At 36.0% G+C, this 18,210-nt stretch overlaps 1 protein-coding gene across 6 annotated transcripts in view; it reads left to right on the top strand.

Moving 5' to 3' along the window:
* Positions 1-18,210, top strand: part of OXR1 (oxidation resistance 1) — an 88,898-nt gene that overhangs the window by 38,090 nt on the left and 32,598 nt on the right. For 5 of the 6 annotated variants that reach the window (XM_082046340.1, XM_082046341.1, XM_082046342.1 and 2 more), the window contains 4 exons: positions 1,554-1,738; positions 5,189-5,982; positions 9,846-10,014; positions 13,137-13,299. In XM_082046340.1, the coding sequence (XP_081902466.1) occupies positions 1,554-1,738; positions 5,189-5,982; positions 9,846-10,014; positions 13,137-13,299 (1,311 nt within the window). Of the gene's footprint in view, positions 1-1,553; positions 1,739-5,188; positions 5,983-9,845; positions 10,015-10,761; positions 10,892-13,136; positions 13,300-18,210 lie in introns of those variants that run through there. The other variant, XR_014183413.1, reaches the window with a different exon arrangement.

Genomic DNA, 18,210 nt, shown 5'->3' with positions numbered 1-18,210 from the left:
TGACAGTGATCCTTCTGGAGTTCCTTCTTGACCATTGAAAGTTTATTTCCACAATACAGTGCTGGGAAAGAAATACCAGTGATGGTTTTGTTTCAGTGTCTTAAACAACTTGGAATTCTGTAAATATGTTTTGCTGACTGTAAAGTCTCCAGCGTATGCTTTGCCCTCTGAAAGGTCCATACAAAACCTATCTGGGCACTGAAGGACTAAGAGGGCTTTAGTACAGAAGTTCGAGCTGCTTTTGAGACTGTTTTCACTTTTGTATAATAGTGACAACATTGGTCACTGCTGTAGGGTTTAATACTATTTTGGGTTTGTTTTTTATCACTTGTAATTTTCTGCTCATTACATGGTATCTTCTTTTTCTGCTGTGAAGGTCATCAGCCATCACAGTGCTGGGAACAAATTTCTTAAAATGGGAAGGACTGTAGTTGTATTTCATGCTGCGTTTGTACATCATCTTAGAACTGAAAACGAATAGTCTCCCCAACACACTGTTAAATAACTCAACAGTTTATCCGTGAGCTGGATATTTACTGAATTCCTCATAAGCTTCAGCAGCACATGAAGAAACTGCTTTGTGATTCTTGCACAAAAGTTTTGAATGTCTTTCTAAATGTATAAAGTCTTTGGGATTCATGATCTGTAACTGAAGGATCACTGTCATCCTGCTTAAAGCTACATTTCCTGCAACTCATAGTTTTAGCTCAAACTCTACCATTCTAACAGTTTTATGGGTTTCCTTAGGGGACAACTGGTGCTGATGTTTGTGTGTATTCCTAGTGCTTACAAAAAAAAAGTTCTAGATATTGTACATTAGCTTGGTATTGTGTAAGAACCTTACAGCTCATAGAATGAGTATAAACTTCCTTTAATTTTTTTCATACTAGAAGTTTGAAATCTACTATAATCTATTTATCATGTAGTGCAGTGGTATCATTGTGATTAAATCCATCTAAAACTGCGTCTTGATGCAGTTGCATCTTCAAAAATCTTTAATCTTTTTTAATCTAGTTTTGTTCTTTAAATTTGTCTAATCAGTCAACAGGTCCATTAAGTTAGAATGACTTGTATCAGATACTGCTGTTGCTTTTGTGTAAAGAAAATGAAGATAAATTATGGTTTTTGAAAGTTGCTTTTTGTTCTTAACTAGTAGAAAGTGAGCAGAGTTTAGTGTCAGGTTTTAGACAATACTTGAAGTTTCTTGCAAAACTAGCAGTAAGCCCTGCGGTTATCTAGGAAGGGATGTATCTTTACCTCAGAGTAGTTGCCTGACATATCCTTTGGGGCATATCCTTTACGTTTTTTAATTCAACCTATTTATTATGTAGATGTGAGGAACAAAACTATTTTCCTATGAGAAAGCTGGTAACTGTTTTTCTGAGGAAGCAAATTAATGTTATGTTTCTAGATGACTGCAAAACAAACTGCATGAAGTTGCTTAAATATGCTATAAAAACGAATTAGAAAACACCTTTTTACTATAAAAAAAAATGAGAATAAGCTGAAATATGAAGAAGAAAATTCACCACTTCTTTTCCCTCTCATTTTAGGGTACAGTCAATGGTGTGCTGCTAGTGACGCCAAATAATATAATGTTTGATCCTCATAAAATGGATCCTCTGGTCCAAGAGAACGGCTGTGAAGAGTATGGCATCATGTGTCCAATGGAAGAAGTGATGTCAGCTGCTCTGTATAAGGAAATTGTGGACAGCAAAATTAAGGATTCATTAACCATGTAAGATAGAATAGTATTTATAAGGCTTTGAGTAAATATGAACTGTAGCCGTACTGCTGACCATACAAAACTAGCGAAACCACTTTGTTTTTTTTTCTGTTGATTTCCTTTTTAAGAACACCAAAGATTGGCTTGGAAAGACCCTTGAGAAAGCTTGCTTTACCTTAAGTTCTCACATTCTATACGCTATTTAGAATAAATCCTCTTCGGTGTGTGTGGATTCTAATTTCTTCCAGTAGTCTCTTTTACAAATCAGGCCATGTAGCAAGAGGTACCAAACCACTTCCTTTGCCCCATCCCCACTATGAAAATGGTAAAACATGCATTTGATTCTTTGGTAATCTAAAAACTAATCTACAGAATGGAAAAGTCCAACTGAAACACGTTTGGGTACAAATCTTTGTTTGTCATTTTCCACTTGCTTCTCAAACTAGCTTCACAAACTCTCTTGTTGCTGTGATAAGTGGTTGTATGAATTATTTTTAGAGGTTTGTGTATATTTTTTATGACCTTAGCCCCTTATTGGCTAAGGGAGGAACTGTGTGTTGACCTTTAGGTATAGCCTGGTTTGGGTTGAACAGAGTGAATTTGGATTGTTGAGTTTTAGTCATGGGTGTTTAGCATGGCAGGCATTTAAAACTGACTTTAAACAGTATTATGAAAAAATCTTGGTTCCATTCTTTCTGTTGCCTAATTTTTACTGTCCTCAGAAATAGGAATTCTGACATTAAAGCTAAAAAGGATATAAAAAAAATATAAAAAATCATGACACCTTTACTTATCACAGCCCATAAAGCACAGACATTTGCAGACTACCTTGACCATCTAACTGCAGGGAAGCTGAGTCCTTTAACCAAGGTAGAGTTGTCTCCGCATGTGAGAGAATGAAGCTGTTTGCCTGATGTGCAACTCTAAAAAATGCAACCATTTTAAGTCATGTGTGAAGATACTCAGTAACTCTGAAAAGTGCCCTTTTCAGTTCTTGCAGGTGGTTTGCTAAGCACATCTTTCTTGATAGTCTTAAATATCTGGACACCTAGAAGAAATAAGTTGTCTTACCATTTTTAAATTCAGTTTCAGCAGAGACCTGGTAGTAAACTTATCTTGGCATGGTCTTGTTTGCTGCCTGAAGACCAACTAATATATGCATTCCTATAGTAGTACCTTTGGGGCTTTTGATGTAGAATAATGATGCCTCCAGCATGATTGCTTTCTGGAAGTTTATTTTCCAGATTGTTTTAATAAGTTGCTCATAGTTCCTACTTCAACTGATATATAGTACAGGTAATGAGATTATGAAAATTAAATTACTCTTTTTAATCTACCTCTTTGAATCATAATATTGCAGTTGCAAAACAAGTCTTTTTATGTAGCATGTTTAGTTTCTTAATGGCTCAATGTTGATTTGCAAATGTGCTTTGCGTGCCCTGCTGATTTTTGTGCTCTCACGGCACATGCATTTTCTGTTTTGTGGTTTGTTTATAATATAAATGCATATGGAATGAGAAAATGTCTGACATTAAAAGGTCACATTCAGAGTCCTGTATGTCAAATTTGATATGTCTTTCTTGTAAACTTTATAAACTATTAAATGGAACACTAATATCAAATGGTTTTTTTCAGTCCCAGCACTTCTGTGCCTTAACCTTGTCAAAATTTGAGGCATGTTTGTAAATTTTGGGGAAAATAAATTTCAAATTTCTTAAGTCTGTAACCAGAATTCCAACAACTACAGCTTCATATGACAAAACCTCAAGATATTTGAGACTTAAATAATGTTTTCACACTGTTTTTCTCTAAATATTTCGCTGTTATAATTAACCCCCTTCTCTTCTCCCCATTTTACCAACTGTCAAACCTGTTTAAACTTGGAAAAACAATCTGAATACTGAAAATCCATTTCCATTATATCAATACCCTTATCACAAAACCAGTGGATTCTTTGGTTCTTAAAACTGCAGTTTCATGTTGTATGGTTTCTGTATACAAGCCACAATCTTTGCTGAAACTGGAAAAAATATATCTGAAAACTTAGATATTTTACAGATCTCATGAACCTTAGGTTGTGCTTGTCCAAGAACACCTATTACCAGCACAATCCTGATAAATAAAGGAAATTACCCAGTCTAATAGGTGATAAATCCTAAACTGTAATCCACATGCAAAATTTCTATGTCAGCAGAAGCTTAGTATCAGCTTTTTGTTAACGCTTGGGTGAGAGGGTGCGGATGCTTTGCAAACATCCTGAATTTTAGCGGTGTCTCAGTAATGTCAGTAATGTGACCTAACTGAATGAAAAGTGTTGTAGAAATGTGGCATGGATTTATCCTTCTTACAGATGGGAGATGAAGGTACAAACTTCTTGAGAGCATTTGGTACTGGTTGATGGAAGATATAATGTGGTTATGGTAGGAAGGGAATTGGTATTGAGAACTCTGGTCAAAAGTATATTTAAATATGAGAAATTTTAATAAAGGTTGTGTACTGCTCAACTTTTGACAACACTGGGAAAGCTTGAGTCCTGTAGATATAGTTGAGCATGTTCACAGTTCCCTTGTAGTTCTCCCCTTCTAAAACTCATAGAATTTCTAATTAGCTTATTTTGAAAGGCAGGTTTGAATAAGATTACTTCCTTGGGGAAGTGAAGTTCTAGTATCATGCTTGCTTTTTTCTTACACTATTTATCAACATTTGATGTCTGCTCTTTTAATTTTTCAGTTGTACCAAGTAGTTTGAGATTTAGTTTGCCTAACAGTGGTATCCTCAGAGTTAGGTACCTAACTGGTGAAGACACAAATATCAACTATTTCCCATGTGCACAATGGTAAAAATCTATGTTGATGGTTCCTGTTGCTCTACATTAACTAGCTTAGGTGTTTAAAGTCAGACCAGATGATTTCTGCTGTTCATTTCTTACCAGTGAGTGAAGTGCCAACTTTGTAATAGAGTGGGACAGATGTATACACTTGTACTTACCTCTTTGGTGGACGAAGCTCAGGGTTGTGGAGGCTTTCTACCCATAGAGATTCTGGCTGTGTGTAGCTTTTTGGGTTTTTTTTCTCCTGCTTTTTATTTCACTTTTACACTGTAAGCATCTCAAACAGTCTTGTTGGTTTCATAGGAGAACTTTTCCTTGCAAAAGTAATGTAATGGAGTTGGAAAGTCCTAACTATGTCATGCTGGCAAAGGTCTGCCATAAGCTTATCATTACATATTTTATGCTTTTTTCTTATTATTGATTCTCTGGATTAAGCTTTACTAGTTTGTTTGGGTTTTGTTTGGTGTGTGTTTTTTGGGGGATTTTGGGGTTTTTATTGGTTGGTTGGTTTTTGTTTGTAGTTTTTTTTTTTTTTTAAGAGCACCTTTTCTTTATGAAGTTTTGTTAGTAAAAATAAAAAGAGCTTGATGTAAGAGGCACCTGCTAGAGTAACATTCTTATTTGCTCAACAGAGATGTAGAACAGCTGTCTGTAAGGGAACTTTGCCATTCCAAGAAAGCTGCCAAGAGCAATACAGATGAAATGGATTCCAGGATTCAGGATCCAGGCAACGACAGTGCGAGTACTGCCCCGAGGAGCACAGAGGAGTCTCTGTCAGAAGATGTCTTCACAGAATCAGAGCTCTCTCCAATACGTGAAGAACTTGTTTCCTCAGATGAGCTTCGACAAGACAAATCTTCTGGAGCATCATCGGAATCTGTCCAAACAATAAACCAGACTAGCGCTGAATGTTTAACAATCATTTCAGACTCAAATGAAGCTGGCAGTGACTTAAAACCCAGTGCTGAAAGGGCTGTAAATGTTAAACAGTTTGGTACCCACAGCTTAGGTTCAGGAAGTGCTGAAACATCTATAAGTGGGGGACAGGAACCTAGTGAAAATACTGCAGGTGTCCTCCAGCAGTCTCTGCAAGGATCACACAGGAGTGAACAGCATGACAAAGAGGCAGCAGTGGGAGAGCATCAAGATTCCTTACTAGGAGAGGAGCCAGAAGGAGAGAGGAAGGTGGGAGAGGAATGTCCACGTTGTGAAGATACCACAGACTCTCAAGAGAGAGAGACAACTAGCAAAGAAAAAGAAGTGAGAGAGCGAACGCAAGACCCTGAGACAGAAGTTGAAGAACTTCGCAAGCTTTGGAAGACCCACACTATGCAACAAACCAAACAACAAAGAGAAAACATGCAACAGAATTCACAAAAAGAAATTAGTCAGAAAACTGCGGCTGCAGGAGATGGGCACTTAGAAGGTGAGTCAGTATCTATGGGTACAGTGTTAGCTTTCAGATTTACAATGTGTCTTCCTCCAGCTCATCAGAATTTTTGTTGGTTTTCATTCTGCAGAACACATCTCTATATATTGCTTCTATTTCAGTGGCTTGAAGTATGCCTAAGTTATGTCTTATAGAAATCAGCGGGGAAAATATTTCTCAGGAAACTAAAAAAAAGGATACTTTTTTACTGTCATTTTTTCCTCATAAATATAAGTTCAATTATCATACTAAACCACAATATTTTTGTAGGGGAGATTTGAATGAGCCTGTAAAATTATATCTGTGGTGCAGTGGTCACTGTGGAGCTCAAAATTAAAAATGTTCCTTAGCAGTCAGCTCACTGTCACTTAAATTTTGATCCTACTGTCCACGTGTGTGAATGAATTTCAGGGACTGAATTTCATCTTACTTACAGCATGTCTGCTTTGTGGTTAAGGTTTATGATGAGAGTATCAAACACTGGAGGCTTAACAGTGTTTGATACTTTCAGAACTTTGTTTCACTTGCATCTTTCACACTTTATGCCAGGTTGAGCATGCAAAAAGCATTTCTCAGGATAAATAAGAGCTAGATGGTAAGAAACTGAGGGGGAACAATTAGGCTTATTTCTTGAATACTTTCACTTCTCTGCAGAGGTCTGGCCCTAGGATTATTAGTTGGAAGTTACCTTGAAAGTCTGTTAAAGTTACTTAATTGCTATAAAAAAGGTTTTGTCTTTTTAACATAATTTAAATATGTTTCTGTATGTATTTGATTTTGCTTTTAAAAACATTCATAAATAAACTAGTTGCTTTAATTGCGCAATATTTTGGGGGCTAGAAAGAAAACATATCCATAATACATGTCACAAACTAATAGATTATATGTGAAGTGCGTTTTAAGGTCAAATTGTTTCTGTTGCTACTTAAAAGTTGAGACTGTACTGAATAGAGAGGTATATTCTTTGATTGGTAGAAATCAATCTTAAACTTAGTGTGTTTGTGTTTTGCGGGGTTTTGTTTGTGTGGGGTTTGTTTGGTTTCTCCTTCTGTTAAAGAAGTAACTGAACTTGGAAATTTGAAGCAGATCAATAGTTGCGTTATTCTGTGATAAATTTGGCTTTTATGCCATACATATGAGAGGAAATCCTCTGGTTAAAATGTCATCTAGGAGTGGTTGCTGGTTCTGACATTTAAAAAACGCAAGCACAAGTGTTCTTTTCCTCAGTTGCTGCTTTTCTTATAGTTGAATATTTTTTGTTATCATTGAGACTGCAGGGTTTTTTACGCAACATGATCTGTACAGTCACAGCATATAGATATATCATCAAAAAAATATGTACGTACAGTTAGAGGGGTGCTGGCTAGAAACCTTCTGCATATGGTTGTAAAGCCTCACTGAAGGTTGTGGGGTAAAATAGGAATAAATTAATTTTAAAAAAAGAAGCACAGGTTACTTTTTGGAGATTTGTGCCAATGACCTTAGTGCAAATTCAGTTGGAATGACTATATATTTCTTATTCAGGCATGTTGTATTAGCAGAATGCAAATAAAACAGTATGTTATGAATTAATATTTCTCAATCTAAATAGATTTGATGACGCTTCTACTGGCTTTGCCTACAGACAAGTTTAAATAGAGCCAAGGTAAAAGCAAAGATGTATTGCGTAACTCTTGAAGGTCACCAAAGACTGAATATGACAGGTCTGTTAACAGTAGGTCACTAAAAAAGACTAGGACATTAAAAAATTGAAACACTCTAAACACTATCTAATGTCCTGTCTATTGGACTAAAATTGAAGTAATCATACAATGAGTTTTGTATCGTTAAATTATATAGATAGGTCTTTTATCTCCCGTTAGCAAGGTCTTAGCTGAATTTCCTCTCTTTTGTGGGAGTTTTGAGCATTTGGGGTTGGGGGGACTACTATTTGTTGATCTTCACAGAGGTCAGATGTTTCTGAGTTTAGAATTAATGTTTTATTTGTTCTGAATGTTGAACAAGTGATACAATGAAAGCTGAAAACTAATAGTCTGGAATAGCTTAAAAGGCCTTGGATTTTTTTTTTTTTATTAACTAGGACTCATATTCTATTTTTATTGGATTGCAATAAAAGCCAGATATAGTTGATCCTTTGGAGAAATTATGATGATCTATGGTTTGTATGTGTAAAAACAAGCCAAAATCTCTTTAAAGATAACATGTCTGTTTGCTGCTTAGCTGGACATTGGCCAAGATGAAAAGCAAAAAAGTGCATGATGCACAATATCTATTACCAGAGTCTTTTTTTTCTGATGAATTCTGTATCAAATATACAAAAATATATAGGAGAACACACACACAAAAAAAAGGGCGCCTTAAACAGTCCTTTTGAGATTTGGGGCAGGGCTGGATTGTTTGGTTTTATTCTCTGCTAGCTGGAAAAAAATCTCACTGTTTTTTCTTTAAGGTGTGGTAGAAATCCCATTTCTCTGAGCCCAGTGTCAGAAGTTCTAAATGGCTGCATCTGAAGGACCAAAATCCCAGATATCATATCATTTTAAGAATACTTCTCTAACACTTCCACAAAGTTAATATGCCAGTCCTGTGGAACAATTTTTTGTTTGTTTTTGATTATTTTGCTTTGTTTTGGGTGGTTGTAGGGTTTGGGGTTTTTTTGTGTGTGTGTGGTTTAGTTTTGGTTTGTTGTTTATGTTTTGACAACTTACCTTGAGCTCATGGGTTTATAATATACTTCCAAGTCATGGCTATTATGACTGTTTTGCCATACTGTATACTGCAGGTATAATTCTAAACTATTGTAACTGAAAATCAGGAAGCGCACATTTAAATATTTCCTAAAAAAAATTCTTTTGTGGAACAATGCTATTCTAAACTTCATGATGAATATCTGATTAAGTACAGGTGTTTATAGATCAAGAAGGTGATGTTTTCTGTGCTTAGTATATCTGTAGTCTTGCATAGATATTGAAGGAGATCTTCAGCTGTAAAGAAAGGTAAGTGTCCTAGAAAACTGGAACATGTCTGTATGTGCTTGTAACACCAGAGGTAGGCTAAATCTTTTGTTGTTGTATCTGATGATACGAACTCTTAAATTTGTTTTCCTTCCTTGCTTTAAAAAGTGTCTTGTGGCTAGAACTCATGTTCTAGCATTTATATAATTAACCTAGTAAATAAACAAGTTTGAGGAGTCTTCTTCCTTTACCTTGTGCTGACTTCACAATCCAGACTTGGAGGCTATTCATAGAATTCTGTTAGTTTCGTTGAATATACTACCTGGAGGGAAGAATCCCATACGACAACATCCAGTATAGTTCATCCTGAAGTGGTACTCATACCTTTGAAGTGTTTGATGTAGCTAACAAATTAAAATTAATCTCAATCCTCTATTAGTAGTGCCAGAACTTTTCTTTTTTAAATGAAAAGTAACTAATGAACAGCTTTGACATCTGTGAATCAGGCCTAAGTATTTTAGTGCTGTATCTTTTGCATGTTTATGGAATATCTTTTTAACAGTGGGGGGGTGTCTGATTCAGTGTAGAGAGATCTGCATTTACAATACCTTCTAAAATACTTTCAAGCATGAGTGATAACTGTGATAATGTGATCTAGAGTTGGAAGCAGAAGTGAATGGTAGAATTATTCAAATGTGTTGTACTCTGAAGTTAATTCTGCTGATGCAATTTACATAAGAAAAAAAATGACAGGTAATTCTTACTACCTATGTTACCTCATCTTCTATTGCTTATTTTTTTATATACACATATGCCCTACATACTTGTATTCCTCAATACAAAATAAGCTAATTTTTTTAAGCTCTTTTGTACATCGTAGATAGCTTACTTTTTCTTTACTAATAGGTTCTTCTCTTACGAAAGAAAAAAGGCGACATCGATCTCACAAGTTTCTGCGTCTCAGGGTTGGAAAGCCCATGAGAAAAACATTTGTTTCACAAGCAAGTGCATCAATGCAACAGTATGCACAGAGAGATAAAAAACATGAGTATTGGTTTGCTGTTCCACAAGAAAGGTAAGGGGGAAGACACTAAAATCAACACTTTCTAATGGGTCTTCGAGTGCTCTTTTCTTTTATTATCAGTCAAAATTTTTCAGTGACTGTGTCTATAAAGCAGCACAAAAAAAGGGGTCAACTACTGGTGGATATTGATGATTGGCTAAATACTGGAGTACCCATTACTATACTGAAGTTTTACTGATTGACCTGAGTTACTTGCTGGTTCAGCCAATAGTTTCTCATGGTATTTAAGCTTGTGTTTGTAGCAAGTAAATATTAAAGCAAAATTCAAGTAAGTGTTGTCTGGTGAAAGAAGTGAGTTCTGCAACAAAGTTTTTATTGTCATTATCTATGCCTCCCATTATTTGGAAGCTTTCTGAAAAAGCTCTTTGCTTCTCGAACTCTGAGTTCAGAAGAGCTAGCTGGGGTTCTTTTGTCTTATCTTTGTATATGAAACATAAAACTTTTACAGGAAACATATCTACCAGAAAAATATCTAAATTTGTTGTGGTGATTCAGAGATGTGAGATGTCCTTGCTCACTCACCAGTAAAGTCTTGAATTCTTAAATGATCTTTGCTGCTAGGAAACTGTGACTTACTTTCACGATGAATGTGATTTTGGGGGGTATTCGAGATTATTATGTCCTTGTCAGAAGAGGGGGGCAGAAAAAAAAAAACAGCAACAAAAAAACTATCAGCTATCATCTTGTATAAATACCTGCACACAATGATCAAGTCACTTTTCCATCTTTTCTTTTGAGCTGAATGGCATAGAATGTCCAGTTGGGTCACTGCAGTTGAGGACAGATATGGATCAATTGGAGAGAGTCCAGAGGAAAGCAGCAAGACTAATTAATGCCTAGAAAGTGTAACATATAAAGAAAATTAGAAGTAAGTGGGGTTCTTTAATCTAAAGGAGAAAAGGTTGATTACAAACATAAAATCATTTCATACTTAGAAGTTGGCTGCAACAAGAAAGGCAGTTGTCTTTTTTCATGTCCACTGTGAATGGAGATATGTAATGGACTGAAATGACATCAAAATATTTGTATTTTTCGACAGGGAGAATTGAGACTATGCTAGCACATCACTAACCTGCTTTTAAACGTCACCCCAGCTGCCCCTAATGGTGGAGATTATGCAATTTCTTGAGACAAATGTCTGTCACACTGATGCTGGTATAGCTAATCCTGTCGAGGCAAGGTGACCTCTTGTGATTACAGTCAAGTCAAATTTTCTTGTTCTATTCATGTCATATTCAATTTGAAGACAGATAACATGTTTCTTGTACATCAATGATGTCAAAGTCAGCTGATTAAAATGATTACTATCTCTTTGGTTGATTTTCTAATGTAGCAGAACAAGTACTTACCTTCAGCATGAAGCATAATTTATTACCTATTTCAGAAGAATTAGTTCTTAGTTCACAGTCTGTATCTGATCTCCTTGGAAATTATTATACCAATGAAGTGTTTTTCTCTCTAACTGCATGGGGAATTAGTAATCTGTTCTTTATCCATCCAGTGTATGTCCTGTGTTTTTATACACAAAAATCTGTATGAGGTGGTAGCGGGGCATTTGTTTACTTAATTCAGTGTTGACCTTGCTGTATGCTACTCTGCATAGATCAAAATATTTAGTGTTAACCCAGTTGTCTTTTTCACCTAGTGATAAGAAAGAAAAATGTAGATATCTGACAAATCTGCATCATTTCAGTGTTCTTAATTTCAAATGAGCCAGTTTGGAAAGAGTGTGTTAGTGTTCTTAAACATAAAGGTTTTTTTTTTTTTTTTACTCTACCTGCTGTAACTATACACAGTTTCAAATTCTTAAAAAGTTAAAATCAGGGGTTGGTTTGTTTTTGTTTTTAATTTTCTACTTGTAAACTTTTTAAAATAGATACCTCGTTCAGTGCAGGAGGACTCTGCAGCTTCTTGTTCTGACTTTGTCATAGAATAAATCTAGCCTTATGTATCTGAAATGTTTTATTCTCTCTTACTGCCAGGGAAAGGTTTCTGTTTTGTTTTGTTTTCCTTTCATCAGTGTTATCCAGGAACCTTAATTTTAACATGGGTAACTCTGAATAACTGACCCTGTTCAGACACTGTTACTACATGCTTGTGTGTTCCATCCTTTTAGATGTAGAGGCACATGAGAATTATAGCTGCAGTTTTGAGAGACCTTTCTCTGTATCTCTTGCTGTTCTTCCAGTATCCCGGTTTTCAGGGATTTAGTAAGGAGAGGGGGAGAAAAAAATGCAAATATTGTTCTTCATGTGCAAATCTAGTATGCAGATTAACCATAGCAAATATCTTTGAAGAGGGACCTAAGGAATATTCACTCTTGGTGACCAGAGCTGTAAAGCTCTAGCTCTGAAGCTGTCTTCTCCGTGGTGAAGAGATACTGGTGGGTTCACTGCATGCTCCATCTATCTGTGCACCTACGGAAATTGCTTAAACAGCATAGACAGACATCTGTTAGGGCTGTAAATAATTTTCTTCTGGGAATTTGGGCATTTTGTTCTTCCAGACTGGAGAACCATACCATTTGTGGCAGGTAACTTAAAAGTAGGTAACTTTGAATCTTGGTACTTACGGCAATACTACAGTTCAAGTGTTCTGTAGTTTATGACCTGGCTGTATTATATGCGCATTTCCAGTCTTATTTCCTCATATCTGTAGCAATTCTCACAGTCTGTATAATTTTGGTTGCATGTCTTGGGAGTGTTCAGCTGTTTTTCAGGGGTAGGGAAAAAAGACATGCTGGCATTTTAAAATTTTGATTTTGTTTTTTAACTCTTTTTAAATAAAAAAACTTAGTGTTTTATTTTAGAAGTTATCAGTTGTAAGCAGAGGTTTGCAACAGGACAGAAGTGGTTGAAGGACTGTACTTGTATATGAAAACACAGTGGCTCAATTGCGAACTTGTTCCCTGTTTTTCCTCCAGTGTCAGTTTCATACAATTAAAGAAAGAAAATACTAACTAGCTTTTTTCAAATGTGTCTAACATCTAGTAAAACATGAAATAGTAAGTATTTTCATTTTAACCTTGAATACTTCATAATTATTAGGCATGATCCAAAGGATCACCAGCTTACCTTATCTTTATTTTCCATGTCTTTACTCGACTTCTCTAGGACAGATCACTTGTATGTCTTCTTCATCCAGTGGAGTCCAGAGATATATGCAGAAGATACTGGAGAATCTCTTCGGGAACCTGGATTTATAGTGGTAAAAAAGAAGGAAGAGCCTGAAACTAGTGAAGAATCTACTATTGAAGATGCTGCTAAAGAGTGGGAGGTAAGGAAGAGCAGTGTAAAGATTTTTTGTTTTGTTTTAATACTTTCATAGGAATATAATCAAAATAGTGTTAAATGATTTCCAACAAGAAAAGCAAAACAATGGCTTTATTAGTCTGCTTACTATGATCATGATTGTTTAATTTATGCCATCCTAATGCTTTGCTCTAACATAAATTCAGGGCAACATTTCACAATTACAAGTCATTTTTGTATGGAGTAAATTGTAACTTAAAACTCAGAGTTGAAAGAAATGTGGGGGAACAGCAAAGAAGTTGCAACTTTGAAGCAGACTGTTTCCAGTCATTTAATCTGTCAGTTTTCAGATATTTTTAATTCCTGTGTCTAGATCATTGAATTCATATTGGTAAGTCTCAAAACAGGGATGAGACAGTAAAAAAGGAAAATTAATTTAATAATGACATGTTTTTCCAATAATCCAGTAATTAACTTCTCAGTTATAACTTCTTCATACATTAAGATGCTGTTGCATGGGTTTTAATAATATACTGTAATGGGAACTATCTCTTTTTTTTATAACAAACGTGTTTCTCTCATGTGAATCTGTGTCCACTGTGTTTCTATGGACACATCTTTACATGTCTGCATAGTTTTGTTTTGTAGTCTACATACAGCTAAAGCACTTGTAGTCTTGTGCATTCAAGTGTCAGTCAAAAGTTTGATTCTTGTCGTATATATTGTAGAAATATCATATCAGCGCTATTTAACTTAAGTCTCAGGGCAGCAACTGCAATCTCTGTAAGACTGGTAATTTTTTTGTCTTGTTTAGTTCCCCCTGCCCTGCCAATGGAGCGTGTTGAAATTTATGAAGTCTATACTTGTGTTTTATGTACGGTGGGGGAAAAAAAAAATAAATAAATCTGCAATAGTCTAATTACGGGTAATAGTTTTCTTAGCTTCAAAACTTAGAATCGTAGTGGAACTCTGACTTCAAACTCAACTGAAGTATTAGGCTGTGGTTACAAAACGCTATCTCTGCAGTTCAGTGATTTTTCCATGGAGCATTTTTGCTTTGAGACACTGAAATTAGTATCAGAAAAGCATGTCATTCGAATATTTGTATTTACAGCATATATATTGCTCGACTATTGTTACTAGCACCGTATTTTGGTGTTGACTCTTGCTCAGAGCTCTTACAAGTATTTGATGTTTTAAAACTTGCCCTTTCAGAACACAGGGATCAGTGGCAAGTGATCAGTGTTCTGGTTTAAGGCACAGTATGTCTCTTCTAATGAGCTTTTCAGTAACTTTGCACCTTCATGTAATTACATAAAAATTTCTACAGAAAATAATCCAAAAAAGTTTTCTACAGTATTAAGTATTGTAACTTTTTAGGAGTTAACTCTGAAGATAGTGAAGGCAGTCCTTTTCCTACATGTATTAAAATCTGTAAGTTATTTACTACAGAATGAGGTTATGCCTTAAGCCTTTACTTAAGTCTCCTCTAGAAACAATTGTAGAAAACATATTTCAAAAATATTGTTATTTCTATATGTGTCATTTGAAAATCTTATACGATTATAAAATTATATTTTCTGGATTTAGAAGTCAGTGTGATTAGTGAGATCTGTGACTTTTTTAAAAGGTGTTATGCAAGTACAAGAAATATGCTGATGTCATCTTAATGTGCATTTTAACCTGAGTAGTGTGACTTCTTATGACTGACTTCTAGCACAAATCTGAAAGCTGTTAAAAACTAACCTTTTAATCAGAAATGTTTGACAGTACCAGATGCTTCAACCTGTCATTACATAAAACTGCATTTTAGTGGCTTTTAATATACATGCTATGAAGTATCAGTATGTACAGGGAATTGTAGCTGTTGTTGTCATACCCATTATTCCCATTGAACTTCAGCAATTATTTTCAATCGAGGCACTTCCTTCAACCCAATAAGCTTTTTCTTTGTCAGCTCTTGATCCAGGTGTAATCTAAGATAGCAGGTGAACAGTATTGTTTAAACCCTTTTGTGTGGGTATTGGGATGAAAAATAGGCTGCCTGCTTCAGAACAGTAATGGGAAAACTCCAGGTGGGAAAGGAAATAGAAAGTAAATTCTTGATGTACAAAAGCATCACAAAGTACTGTTGATCTACCAAAAGAGGATGCTAATGGAGTAGCTTTCTTTTCCAAAAAGTGTTCTCCCTGCTATTGTTGTCCAGGATCTCAAAACTGGAGAAACAGGGAAGAGGATTTATGGGTAACCCAGGTGTGGTGCTCTGAGACAGCTTTTGCTTCTTGGATAGTCCTGTATTAACACATTCAGCTGCAGCTTTTTATCAAGGACTATAAGGAAGTACTGTACCTTTTTTATTTTTTGTGGAAAAGATATTACAGGAATGAACAAGCAAATCAGTGATCAGTAACATATGAAACAAACTTATAAACCACCCTCTACTACTTAAGTGTATCCATGAATAGGACTCAACTCTTACTCTCTACTTGCTCCAATTTTTCATCTGCTTTTGCTTTCTTCTTCTGCCTGTATACGGAGTAGTTTACTTCCTATCAGCCTTTTCGCTGAAGTAATCTAGTATATGTAACCACAGCTGATCTAGTGGCAAAGAGATAAAGACTCCTGCCATCATATTAAATGCTGGTTTGATCAAATACTGCACTGTATAAAGTGTCCGAAAAGAAAAAAATCCAGGGAATCCTTTAGCTGACTCTTTTTGTATTATATGCTACACACTTAATAACTGAATTATTAGAAATAACCATGAATCTACTACTGTCTAACACTACCATTAGTAAAGTGACAAATTTACAGCCGTCAGTTACTTAGAGTTTAAAAGCAAGTCTGTGTGAGGTACTTTGTAACTCCTGTTGCTGATCATCTTCCTCTGTATCTGCCTCCATGAGAGGCCTCTGCCTTTCCCGTTGGCAAAGCTCTCTAAAAAGGATACTTTTTTCACTTAAATCAGTCCATGCTAAAAACTTGTCTCTTGTGTCCCCTAGAAATGGACAATTTTATTTTTATATATTATGTAAGAAATGAAACTGCTGCTAGGGTCTTGACAGTGTTATCCCCATCCATTTTCCTCAAATATCTCTTTTACCTCTTGTACTCAAGTGAATGGGCATACATCAAGGAAGAGGGTGTTTTGGGTTGGTTCTGGGTTTGTGGGGTTTTTGTTGTTTTATTTTTGCTGTCTGTACTGAGTCTTGGGGCTGTAGAGATATATTTATCATGGTAGTCTTTGTTTTATTTAGCGTATATGAGTTCAAGTGCTAATGGCTTTCATTATGTGTTAGCATAAATAATTAATATTGTTTAGAAACCTATATGTTGATAAACAGACACTTTAGCACAAATAATTAATATTGTTTAGAGACCGATGTGTTGATAAACAGACACTTTTTCCAAAGCATATTCTGTACTTGTATCTAAACATGGCCAGATTTGACAGCAAGCTTCTGTGGTGCGGTGCCTCCAAGACAACTTCCATCAGTACTTGATGGTCTTTAAGTACAAGTTGTTTGTATAGTGGTGTGTGTGGAAATTAATGACATGATATTAAGGTCCTTGCTTGTTAGCTAGCTACTGATTCATTAACATTATTGTGGTGCCAATTAGTACCACAGATTTGGAGCATTAAGGACACTGTTACCCCCTCAACTTCCCTCTACCCTCTCTTTTAGATCGGGAAGATGATAGGGAAGACAAGGAAGGAAGGGAGACTTAGACTTCAAGTTGGAAGGTTTTAAAGGGTTTTACTAATGCCACTAATAGAGAATATATATACAAAATATACAAAACCAATGTTTAATGTTCGATATGGAGTTGGTGTCACTCCAGCAGCGGCGGAGCTGGGTGTGCGGAGCTGGCGGCTCCAGCAGCTGCAGGGCAGGCACCAGAAGTCATGGGTGGGACTTCACAGCAAACCAGAAACTGGATGCAGGGGTTGCAGGGCCTTGGGCCAAGTGTCACAGGCACACAGAGAGGGTCCTCTTCAGGTGCCGGCTATAGTCAAAGACAGACAGACTCTCATGATCTCCATCTTATATAGGGGGTATGACAATTATGGGATGGAATTCTCTGTTGGTCAGTTTTAGTCACCTGTTCTGTCTGTCCCTCTGCAAACACACCCCTCTCAATTATGGGATGTGTGGAACTGTGTGGCTGCCATAGCAATAAATCTAAACATGAGGCTTCTTCGGCATTCCGTTGGTCTTGACCTTGGCAATATCAGCACCACGCACAGTATCCAAGAAAAACATGCAGGCAAAAAATTCAGAAAATTGCAGTTACTTAGAAGGCACTTAGCTGAAAGGAAAATTCACTGAAACTGGTCTTGTTTTGAACAAAACTGGGACACATATGCATTGTATACTTAAAATCAGTTATGAACCACACTTGGTCATAGAACAACTTGAAGAAAAATTATAAGTAGTACTGCCCAGTATGCATGATTTCTGTAACCTTTCTTGCGGATTCTTTAACTTTCTTAGTTTCAGTAAATATCTGCACTCTTAAAAAAAAAGGGGGGGGGGGTTGGAGGGACAAGGGGGTGAGAAGTGGTGTCTCTGTGATTCAATAATCCCAGAAATTAAAATGATCCTGTTATTCTACTGTTAACACTTTGGGCTTGTTTCTACTGCTGTTGTGATACAAAGTGGCAGGTTGCATTTTGAAGTTTATCATTGGAGGAAAAAGACAGGGAAAACAAGTACTAATGTAAAATATCATTAACAATATCAGGGAACTAGTATAGAGTGAAATGAGGTAAATCAGCTTTCCACTGAACTTGCATACACTTAACATGTGCTGATAAGTGCAAATATTTTTCTGTAGAAGTTGGCATGTGCATGTAAATAATCCATTAAAATCTTGAGAGGTTCAGTTTATCATATCTGGGGAGGGAGGACAACTGAAACTAATTTCCTAAGCA

Source organism: Streptopelia decaocto (genome assembly GCF_964273445.1).
Source record: "Streptopelia decaocto genome assembly, chromosome: 2".
NCBI classification, from domain to species: domain Eukaryota; kingdom Metazoa; phylum Chordata; class Aves; order Columbiformes; family Columbidae; genus Streptopelia; species Streptopelia decaocto.
This window is presented reverse-complemented; position numbering and strand designations above follow the sequence as displayed.